General features: G+C 37.6%; 1 protein-coding gene across 1 annotated transcript in view; it reads right to left on the bottom strand.

Moving 5' to 3' along the window:
* Positions 1 to 12,668, bottom strand: part of FMN2 (formin 2) — a 405,197-nt gene that overhangs the window by 78,122 nt on the left and 314,407 nt on the right. Inside the window, 1 exon segment of the mRNA XM_050770753.1 lies at positions 6,710 to 6,761. Within this exon segment, the coding sequence (XP_050626710.1) occupies positions 6,710 to 6,761 (52 nt within the window).

Genomic DNA, 12,668 nt, shown 5'->3' with positions numbered 1-12,668 from the left:
CTAAAAATCAGTCTCCCAAGCTCAGGGATTTTGGTAAATGGAAGAAAAGGAAACTTTGAAAAGCTCTTAGGAAGTTGATACTCTACATATATATTTTACTCATTTAACCTACTTAATGAGTTAAGTAATGAACTGATCACCACATTTATCATGTGGACATTGTTTTTCTTTTTCTCACAGATGAGGACATGGATTCAAAAGTTGCAATAAATCCTTGGAGCCACGGTGCCAGCAGTTTGGTGCAGGTACCGAAATATAGACCTGATTCCAAAATCTATGCTCCATAACCATCCGAGGCCACCCAGGGCTGCAATCCACGAAGACGGTGAGAAACATGACAACAAACAAATACATTGCCCAAGTCTGAAATCTGACTCTGGTTTCTAATTCTACCACTAAACTTTTTATAATTTCTGATTATAAAAATAATGTGAAAATAACATAGCGATTAACACCTGTTGATCACTTGGGACTAAGCATCTGCCAGAGATTATTTCATTTAATTCTCACCTACCAAGTAGACACTCTTTTCCTGGGGTGATGGGATTGGTCTAAGGTCATAGAGCTATCACGTGTAAGAGGCAGGATCCAGACTCAAAAGGCCAGAGGATCAGAGTTACACTGCTTTCCTGCGTACAATTCCTACTGACTGTTGCCCCGGTTACATAGGACCGCTGAGAAAAATGGCACAGAGATTATTTCTTTGGAGTAACCTCAAATGTTCCATACGATTCATTATTCTTAGTTTTACTTTTGAATTTCGGGGTTCATTGTTTAATTATAAAAGATGGTAACGATTTTGTCATTTGCCAGTAATTTTTTCATGCAACTCACTGAAATTTCTGATTTTATAATTTCACGCCTTTGACCTCAGCTTTTGCTTTTCATAGAAACTGGCGAATTCTGTTTACTAGTTTGCTACGACAATATTTGTTATCAAGCCAAGAACTACTAAATATGTAATATCTGTTCAGTGAATATAAAAGATGTTGCCAGCCAGGCATGGTGGCCCATGCCTGTAATCCCAGCCCTTTGGGAGGCCGAGGTGGGCGGGTCACTTGAGGTCAAAAGTTTGAGACCAGCCTAGCCAAAAAAAAAAAAATTAGCTGAGTGTGGCAGCGCATGCTTGTAATTCTAGCTACTGGGGAGGCTGAGGAATGAGAATTGCCTGAACCTGGCAGGTGGAGGTTGCAGTGAGCTGAGATGGTGCCACTGTCCTCCAGTCTGGTTGTCAGAGCAAGACTATGTCTCAAAAAAAAAAAAAAAAAAGATCTTGCCTACTGAATTAATGGCAGAGAACTTCTTCAATAAATTTTTTCCTCAAGACTAATAAGGTTTCTCTTTAGAAATTGTAACAGTTAATTTTATGTATCAACTTGGCCAGGTCATAGTGCCCATTTTCGGGTCAAACACCAGTCTAGATGTTATTGTGAAAGCAGTTTTTAGGTGTGGCTTTTTTTTTTTTTTTTTTTTTTGAGGAGTCTCTGTTGCCCAGGCTAGAGTGCAGTAGCGTGATCTCGGCTCACTGCAACCTCTGCCTCCCAGGTTCAAGCAATTCTTATGCCTCAGCCTCCTGAATAGCTGGGATTATAGGCCGCTATCACCATGCCTGGCTAATTTTTTGTATTTTTAGTAGAAATGGGGTTTTGCCATGTTGGCCTGGCTGGTTGACCAGGCTGGTCTCAAACTCCTGAGCTCAGGCGATCTGCCTGTCTCGGCCTCCCAAAGTGCTGGGATTACAGGCATGAGCCACTGTGCCTGGCCTAGGTGTGGTTAACACTTAAATTACTAGGCACTGAAAAAAGTAGATTTCCCTTTAAAACATGCTGGGTCTCCTCCAATCAGTTGAAGACCTTAAGACTCAGGTTCCTGAATATGAAAGAATTCTGTCTCTAGACTGCTTCAGACTCAAGATTGCAATATTCCAAGGAACTTAATCAAATCAACAAGCAAAAACAATCCAATTAAAACAATAGGCAAAGGACATAAATAGACACTTCTCAAAAGAAGACATACAAGTGGCCAAAAAACATGGAAAAATGCTCAACATCGCTAATCATCAGAAAAATACAAATCAAAATCACCATTGGATACTATCTCACACCAGTCAGGATGGCAATTATTAAAGTCAAAACGTAACAGATGTTGGCAAGGCTGTGCAGAAAAGGGAATGTTTGTACACTGTTGGTGGGAATGCAAAGTTGTTCAGCCACTGTGGAAAGCAGTTTGAAGATTTCTCAAAGAACTGAAAACAGAACTATAATACCATTCGACTCAGCAATCCCACTACTGGGTATATACCCAAAGGAAAATAATGCATTCTATCAAAAACACACACAGTCGTATGTTCATCGCAGCACTATTCACAATAGTGGAGACATGGAATCAATCCAGTTGCCCATCAACAGTGAACTGGATAAAGAAAATGTGGTACACATACATCATGGAATACTACGCAACTATAAAATGAGTGAAATCGTGTCCTTTGTAGGAATGCAGATGGAGCTGGAGACCATCATCCTAAGAGAACTAATGCAAGAACAGAAAACCAAATACTGCCTATTCTCACTTGTAAGTGGGAGCTAAACACCGATCACACATAGACATAAGGATGGGAACAACAGACACTGGGGCTACTGAACAACGCAGGGGGATCATGGGCTCAAAAACCACCTATTGGGTACTACGCTCAATACCTGGGTGATGGGATCATTTAGATTCCAAACCTCAGTGTCATGCAATATACCCATGTAACAAACCTGCACGTGTACCCCTTCATCTAAAATAAAAGTTAAAATTTATAAAGAGAAGAAAAAAAGATTGCAACATCAACTCCTACCGGAATTGTCACCTTGCCCTGCTAATTTTAGACTTGCCAACTTTTACAATCGCATGAATCAATTCCTTAAAATAAGTTTCTCTATCTTTCTTTACACATACACACACACACATATACACACACACACACGAAAACCTCAGAGATATTGTGGCTTTGGTTCCAGACCAATGCAATAAAGGGAATGAATATTGTAATAGAGTTACATGAATTTTTTGGTTTCCTAGTGCATATAAAAGTTATGTTTACATTATACTACAGTCTATTAAGTATGCAACAGAATTATGTCTGAAAAAATATATACTTTATTAGCAGATACTTTGTTACTGAAAGAATGTTAACGATTATCTGAGTCTTCAGTGACCACAGTATCTTTTTGATGTTGATGACTACTGATTGATTGGAATGTGGTTGCTGAAGGCTGGGGTGGCTGTGACAATTTCTTAAAATAAGACAACAGTGAAATCTGCCACATCAATTCGCTCTTTCGCAAGAGATTTCTCTTAGTATATGATGCCATTTGATAGCACTTTACTCACAGAAGAGCTTCTTTCAAAACTGGAGTCAATCCTCTCAAACCCTGCTCCTGCTTTGTCAACTAAGTTTATGTGATATTCTAAATTCTTTGTTGTGATTTCAACAACGTTCATAGCTCTTAACCAGGAGTAGATTCCATCTCAAGAAACTACTTTCTTTGCTCATTCATAAGAAGCAACTCCTCATCTGTTCAAGTTTTATTATGAGATTGCTGCAACTCAGTCACATCTTCAGACTCTACCTCTAATTCTCTGTTTCTACCACATTTGCGGTTACTTTCTCCACTGATGTCCTGGAATCCTCAAAACCATCTGTGAGGGTTACAATTAACTTCTTCCAAACTCCTGTTAACGTTGATATTTTGACCTGCTTCCATGAATTATGTATGTTATTGATGGCATCTAGAATGGTGAATCCTTTCCAGAAGGTTTCAATTTACTTTACCCAGATCTCTTAAAGGAATCACTACCTATGGCAGCTATAGCCTTACCAAATGTATTTCTTAAATAATAAGACTTGAAAGTCGAAAGTACTCCTTGCTCCATGAGCTACAAAATGAATGTTGTTTTAGCAGGCATTGAAACATGATTCTCTGTACATCTCCAGCAGAGCTCTTGGGTGACCAAGTGCATGGTCCATGAGATGTGATATTTTGAAGGGAATCTTTTCTATTTTCTGAGCAATGGGTCTCAGCAGTGGGTTTAAAATATTCAGTAAGCTATGCTATCAACAGATGTGCAGGCTTTATTGTTCCATTTATACAGCACGGGCAGAGGAAATTTGACATAATGCCTATGGGCCCTAGCATTTTCAGAATGGGGAGTGCGCACTGGCTTCAGCTAAGAGTTACCAGTTGCATTATGCCCTAACAAGACATTCATCCTGTTTTTTGAAGTTTCACTTTTTAAAAAATTTATTTACTTATTTATTGTTGAGACCGAGTCTCACTCTGTCACCCAGGCTGGAGTGCACTGGCGTGATCTCAGCTCACTGCAACCTCTGCCTCCTGGGTTAAAGCAATTCTCCTGCTTCAGCCTTCTGAGCAGCTGGGATTACAGGCATGCACCACCATGCCGGGCTAATTTTTGTATTTTTAGTAGAGAAGGGATTTTACCATGTTGGCCAGGCTGGGCTCGAGCTCCTGACCTCAGGTGATCCACCCACCTTGGGCTCCCAAAGTGCTAGGATTACAGGCGTGAGTCACCATGCCCGGCCCTGTTCTCTGAAGCTTTAAAGTCAGGCATTGATTTCTGTCTAGCTACGAAAGTCCTACATGGCATCTTCTTCCAACAGAAGATGTTTCATCTACATTGGAAATATGTTGTTTAGCTACTTTCATGAATTACCTTAGATCTTCTGGAGAACTTGCAGCTTCTCTATCAGCACTTCTTGCTTCACCTTGCACTTTTTTGTTACGGAGAAGGCTTCTTTCCTTAAACTTCATGACCCCACTTCTACTGGCCTCAAACTTTTCCTCTCCAGTTTCCTCACCTATTTCACCCTTCATAGAATTGAAGAGCGTTAGGGCCTTGCTCTGGATTAGGGTTTGGTTTAAGGGAATTGAAACAGGTTCAATGGTCCCACAGAACTGATGTTTATGACTTAATTTGAATAAACATAGAAATTGACCCTCCCAGTCTTGAAACTTGAGAAAGTTACATTTGTCTTTTTTGAGTTCCTTTCTCAGGAAACCAACCATCAGGCTTCCAATATAGCGTCAAGGAACTGAAACTCACCAGATCACTCCATCTGGACAATGAGATGCCAGACCCTTCACCCACTGTGATTGCCTAACCCACCAGCTGCTTGTTGCTGACTACCTCCTCTTCCTTACCCCTCCCTAATTCCTACTCTCCCATACATGGTTACATTTCTTCCCTGCTATATAAATCCCTACTTTTAGTCAGTCAGGGAGATGGATTTGAGACTGAGCTCCCATTGCCCTTGGCTGCAGCACCCGATTAAAGCCTTCTTCCCTGGCAATACTCATCTCAGTGACTGGCTTTCTGTGTGGCAAGTAGCTGTGCTAAACCAAACCCCTGGCATTTTGGTAACAGACTATTGTGGCTGGTTTGATCTTCTATTTAGACCACTAAAACTTTCCCCATAGCAGCAAGAATTCTGTTTTGCTTTCTTATCATCCATGTGTTCATTGAAATACACTTTTAATTTCCTTCAAGAGCTTTTTCTTTGCATTCATAACCTGGCTAACAGTTTGGCACTAGAGATCTAGCTTTGAGCATATCTTGGTTTTGGATATATCCTCCTCATTAAGTTAACCATTTCTAGATTTTGTTTTAAAGTGAGAGATGTGTGACTCTTTCACTTGAATATGTAGAGGCCACTGTTGGGTAATTAATTGACCTAATTTCAATATTGTTGTGTCTCAGGGAATACGGAGGCCTGAGGAGAGGGGAGAGGCAAGGGAGCAGCTGGTGGAACAGTTAGAACATACAATATCTTTCTATTACATTTGCCATCTTATATGGGTCAGGTCGTGGTGTCCCAGAACAATTACGATAGTAACATAAAAGATCACTGATCACAGATCACCTATGGTAACAGATAATAAAAATAAAAAGTTTGAAATATTACAAGAATTACCAAAATGTAACAAAGAGACATGAGGTGTGCACATGCTGTTGGAAACATGGCACCGATAGGCTCGCTAGAAGCAGAGTTGCCACAAACCTTCAATTTGTGGGGAAAAAAAAATACAATTATCTGCAAAGCACAACAAAGAGAAGTGCAATAAAATGAGGTAGCCTGTGTGTGTGTGTGTGTGTGTGTGTGTGTGTTTTATATCTGTATCGCCAGTTTGTCCTTTTTTTCTAGAGAACCCTGGCGGATATAGAGAGATGGGAGGAGAAGAGAAAATGGAGGCAGAGAAGCAGGGAGATTTCTGAGATACTTTTCTATGTTTACCCATAATTGCAAGTCTCCATTCTGGAAATGAAGGTGCATCCAAGGAAAGCGCATTGCTCCCTACTTAGACTTCACTTTTGAATACGGAAATTACATAGTTTTTAAAAATTATCTGAACTCTGAAACAGGTTCTTGCTATCTTCATTCTTTTGTGTATTTCCATAGTTCTAAATCCCATGTAAAAGAGAAGGTGCTAAGCTAGTCACAATAATTTGGTATTTAACAGAACTATATGTTACCCAGAGTAACAAAATTCAGAAATTCACTGTGGATTTAGAGTACACTGTTTTATTAGATGTCTTTTTATTTTATGCTTGAAAATTAAAATGTAACTAATGATTGGTTCCTTAAGATGAAATACACTTAGCATGTTATAAGCCTATTCTGGGAGGAAATAAAGTAATTTCTCACCATTTATGAGTCTCTGTCAGTGAATTTTCCTCTGCCTCTTGGTCAATTTTGGCTGAAAGTGCAAGAAAATAAAAGTATATGAGATAAGTGATAAGCTGTTACACTATTTCAAGCAACATCTGCCCTAAATAACATAACTTATTTTCATTATTAATTCTATTGTACTACAACCAGAAGCTTATGTCAAATCTATGGATGTCATAGATACATGATTTAAATGATTCTACTTAATTTTAATTAAGTGGATCTTATTATATTGGCACAGGCAAGACATATTATCTAATCAAAAATTTTGGATTCTGAAAAACTTTCTTTAATGCAGTCACATTAACCTGAGAAAAGAAAACACTAGCTTCATATTTACATTAGATGTGTCAGTGTTTAAATGCCAACAATTAGTTGAAAATAATTCCCTCAAGCAAAGGCGTAAACACTACGTCAAAAAAAAAAAAAGCCCTAAACAGAAATGGTATGTGACATTCCTCAGTTACGTTAAGAATTTTGAACTCATTTCAATAGTTCATACTAGACCACAGGTGAATAGATCATGGTCTGTTCTGAAAAGGGGGAATGTAATAATATACCCATTTGCTTGCTATAATTTTTATTTAAAAATAAAGAATTGTGATCTGCTGCAAACTCAAAGGTCAAATTTGAGGAGATTAAATCAGTATTTCAAATTGCTTAAAATAACGTAGGAACTCCATCACTGAAAGTATGGCCGTGACTTCATTTTTTTTCTTTTTTGGATAAGTAAGCATTCTAGGAATTATGTATTACTTTACCTCCACCCATTTCCCCACACCTCCATACATATTAATATATGTTTGACATGAAAGTTTTGAAGATACTCTTATTTCATGCATTGCTCTTTGATATTTTTAGTCTATCTATTAGATTTTAAACCATTTGTTGGGACCTGCTAAATTGATTTCATGACTCACTAATGGTTTGTGACCCACAGTTTGAAAATCACTGAGCAACAGGACAAAAAAAAAAAAATTAAAATGTAAAAAATAAACCCTGGGACTAGTGAAAGAAGAAGTTGTCTTTTTATTATCATTCCTCTTTGGGTCACATGTGGGGCCATTTGGAGAACTTAGGAGACATAGTGGAGCAGGGCAAATTGATTATAAAAAACGGGAACTGTGCATGAAATAAAACCCATTGTCACTTGGAAACTGTTAGTATCTCTATCACTACTTACAACACAATAGAACAGCTTAGGCTAGTTTATGTTTTACAACCTCAAGACAGTGTTCTTTCAAAGGTTTGCATGGTATCTGCAAAGTCATAACCCAGTGTCATGTTGCCACTCTTTCCCAGGATTTTCAGGATTTAACAGGGATCATTTCAGGTGGCAGCAGATTTTTTTTTCTTCTTTCCTTTCCCTTTTTGTACACCAGATTGTTTGTATAAACTTATGGGTCAATTGATAACTATATTAAAAAACAGAATGAATATTCTATGATTTTACTTTGAAAAGGCTCCAGCATGAACATAATGTTTTATAAAAATGTGCTCTGAGATGCCCTGCATAAAAGACGATTTGCTTCCAGAAACAATTCTAGGAATACATAAAGTTTGTTTAGGCGAAATAACAAAAGCACTACAATGCATACTATTTTCAGGAAGGGTATTTTTCCAATTGCCCTCACATATCTTTGCTTTTTCTTTGCAAAGTACAGAGATTAAGGCAGACTAGAAGAAGGAATTTCTAGACTATTTTAGAAGATTAAAGTAAATGATTTATAACACTTAAAAACACACTGCAGTAGAACAAGATGCCAGAGATCTGTATTCGATTCCTGATTTTGCCATTTAAATTATCTCTGTGACTTTAGGCAGATGCATCTGTTAACATGTACAAAATACTTAGCATGGTGCCTCCAATAATCAGTAGAAACTTAATAGATAAATAACCTTTGAAAATTCTGGACCTGAAGATCTCAACATTCTTAAAGTGATACAATATATAATGTTTAACTGAGTCAGTCGACTAATAATTTATTATATTCCAATGTTATATTCAATAAAGAAAACACATACAGCTTTTCAAAAAGCATAAGCTTCTAAATTGTGTTTAGTGGAATAAAGTAAGTTTCATTTGTTCATAATAACCTCTCTTGATGTTCACCAAAACAGCTCTTGCTTAGTTGCGTGAGCAAGTTGGGCTGAAACAAAAACTTTAATCCAATTTGACAGAAGACTATTCTTATTGAGGAAACAAAACATAAAGCCAGATTTTCTTATCAAACCTAATAGCCGCATCACAATCAGAAAGACAAACTGCAATAAGAAACAATCTCTTCAAATGCTCTATTATCCATTCTTTTCCATACTTTTGAAGCTAAAGGGATTTGTGTATTCAAACTGTAATCAGCTTCGATAAACAGTCAAATGAGAGATCAGAGCAAGAACATTAGAGTACACATTTCAATTCCTGATGTAGAGTCAGTAATTCAAGGAACTGAACAGATTTCCTTTGTGTACCAATCTTAGGAAAAACTTTCTGAAAATTTGGGGTGCAATTCCATTTTATGGAAAAACAGAGATACCGTTTTTCCAACATGCTGCTTGCATATATGCATCATCAATATTTTATTGTCACTATATATATATATATATTTTTGAGACAGGGTCACACTTTGTCACCCAGGCTGGAGTGCAGTGGCACAACTGTGGCTCACTGCAAGCTGCAATTCCTCCTGTAATCCTCCTGCTTCAGCCTTCCAAGTAGCTGGGATTACAGTGTGTGCCAACACGCCTGGCTAAATTTTTCAATCTATTTTTTGTAGAGATAGAGTTCTTGCTATGTTGCCCAGGGTGGTCTCAAACTCCGAGGCTCAAGCAATCCTTCCGTCTTGGCCTCTCAAAGTGCTGAGATTACAGGCATGAGCCACCATGCTTAGCCAACAATTCTTTTAAACATACTTATGGTGTTAACTTAGTGACAACTGCAGGACATGGTTGCTTTACATGGTGAGGGCGAACCTTCCAAACCAAAATAAAATGTAATTTAATCAGTGAAAATTAAAATATCATTTAGAATAAAATAAATCTGCCATTCATTCATGAAGCAAGCAAGCTAATTACATGCAGTGACCCCAATCAGACCAGCTGTGTTTTCAGTCTGAGAAACAACTCTGATAGGCTGTGTACCACCACTGTTACATGCACAGACTTTCAAACATGACTTTGCTGAAGGTAACACAGAAAATGAGGTGATTTTCTATTTGCAACAACTTATTGTTATTTGATTTCCTAGTGTATTGTTTTCTAAAAGTACAAAAATTGTTTTCCGGTACTTTCTAATGGCATAAATGGTTTTGCAGAGTTTTGAAAGCCAGCGTAACTTTTAGCAGCAGTTTCTTATGTACTGATAATCAACTATTAATAAACTTCATTCAAATAAAGTATGCCAAGTGAATTGCATAAAGGAGATAAAAAAGATTTCAATTTTCTACTACAAGATTAATTTCCTAACTCTTTAGAGTAGACACTTCATTTCTTTTTGACATGATTCAAATCATCAGGATGGCAAATTTCTGGTCATTCATCATCAAGATAATGACAGGGTAGCTAAAGCAGCATTCAAAATAGACAAATAGGCACAAGGCTTCGTTGGTGATCTTCATATTGTCATCACATCACTGGGTTTCTGTGCTACTCTCGCCCAGCAATGCCTCACCACTTTTTTTTTTTTTTTTTTTTTTTTTTTTTTTTGACACAGAGTTTTGTTCTTGTTGCCTGGGACGGAGTGCAATGGCGCGATCTTGGCTCACTGCAACCACCACCTCCCCATTTCAAGCGATTCTCCTGTCTCAGCCTCACAAGTATGTGGGATTACAGGCACATGCCACCACACCAGGCTAATTTTTCTAGTTTTAGTAGAGACGGGGTTTCATCACATTGGTCAGGCTGGTCTCAAACTCCTGACCTCAGGTGATCCGCCCACCTCAGCCTCCCAAAGACCACTTTTGACAGAAGCGTTTTTATGGCCTAATGGACATCATTACCCAAGGGCATCCCAGATCTCTGAGAGCAATCACCTCTCCTCTACCTTGTACCATAAAAGCTACACTTTTTTGTAAATGCTTAGACTTTGCAAGGTCTTTCTCCCACTCTGCCTCTCATCTTCAGATCACACAAGGTCCAGTGTTGGGAGCTAGAACATGAGCTTTAGTCAGATAAACCTGGGTTTGAATTGTAATGCAGCCATTGAATTGCAGTAGATTTTAATAAATTTGAATAATCGCTTCTTTGATGTAATAACTTTTATTCATCATTAAAGCAGGGTAATAATTTCTTTTTCATTGAGTTGTTTCATGATTTAATAAGATAATGTATAAATCACCCAGTATCTAGTCATCCTCTTCCTGTCTTTCCTTTATGCCCACATCAGTATTACTATAAAGTAGGATGGAGATGCGTTGCTTGCAATATGTGAAAAGTCTTCCATTGTAGGAATCTCACATATTTCCTTGTTAATTTTTCTATACAGAATCCAGATGTTGAATTAAAAATATACTTTGCTAAAATAAGATTGCCTCTTTACAGCAACAGAGAAATTATGGCCAAGACCTTTATAAAACCATGGGATTGCTTTAAAATATATTTAATAGATTTTACTTCTACTTAATTTGTGTGTGAAGTTGTTTTAATTGGCATAGAATGGAGAAGTCCAATGCCTACAGTAGAAGCACAGAGATTAATAGCTCCTTACTCCCCTCCCTACTTTTTAAAGACATAGCAGTAAATAAAATTGCTACAAGGGATAAGATAATACTTTAGGTGAATTTAGTGAGAACCTGATGAAATCTAAAAGATAGAATGATTTTTTTAAAAAATGTAATCCTCTTCTGAAGCTCACCTCTTTATTCCAAACATACTATGCGTAATTATTCATAGCTTGATGTTTGAGATTCACTGCCAAGAAAAATGTTCTGAGATAGAGTATACTGAAAACAGAATTAATAGTGGAGTAGAGTGATAGTAAAATAAAGCAATCAATCCTCCACTGACACTGGAGGAAAGGAACAGGATGATGTAGTTTAAGAAAAAAGGCAACAATGAAAAGTGGTTTATAATGACAATATTCAGAGAACACCAGTAACTCTTATTTGAATAGACCTAAAATTGCAGCTCCTTAGGGAAGTTGATCACTTGCTGCACCTATTATTTTAGTGATGATGTTTTCCCTTTTGCCCACCCCCCAAATCTCAAATGATAGAGATCTGCAATTTGAGGCAGAGAAAGCCTGTAGTTGGAACCATACAACAAAAGAAACACCAAATGTTTTAGGAGGCAGCCTTTATTTATTTGGTTACTTTTCTTTCCATCTATTTATTTTAGAGTTAAGGGCATAAGATTACCTTTTAGATCTGATCCTACCAAAGAGACCATTGGCTTAGACAGTCCTGTGCCACTGAACATGCAACTGATTAAAAATAGTGATTTAATGGTTCTGTTACAGAACTTTTTATTTGGTGATGTCTTCTCCAACGGCAGTAATGTATCTGACTCCAAATCTCTACCTCCACAAATGCTTTCTGGTGGTTGCTGTCCTACTAAGTTACTATTTTGACCCAGTGATTAGTGTCTGTAGTTGCTGTCTGGCTCCAGACTCTTTTGCAATGTGAAATATTTCTGCTGAACTTGTTCCAAATGGCTATGAGTAAGCAAAGACACGAAATGGACGCCCTTTCTGATCTTGAGCTTTCATGAGGGAATACCACATATTCCCAGGTAATTGGAGACAGAGTTGCATTTGAGTAATATCAGATGGAAGGCAACTCAGAACCCTTTCATGTGCTTGTCTAGGCTCTAAATCTTTTTGCTATTTTTCCTTTTTATTTAAAGTGTTAACTAGTTTTTGTTTATAATTAGCTATGAATGTGTGTTCCAGTTGCTTTTAAGTGCAGCCAGTATGGGATATTTTTTAGACACATGCAGTGCC

Source organism: Macaca thibetana, chromosome 1, assembly GCF_024542745.1.
Source record: "Macaca thibetana thibetana isolate TM-01 chromosome 1, ASM2454274v1, whole genome shotgun sequence".
NCBI classification, from domain to species: domain Eukaryota; kingdom Metazoa; phylum Chordata; class Mammalia; order Primates; family Cercopithecidae; genus Macaca; species Macaca thibetana.
Note: the sequence above shows the minus strand (reverse complement) of the source record. Positions and strands in the feature narration are given on the sequence as shown.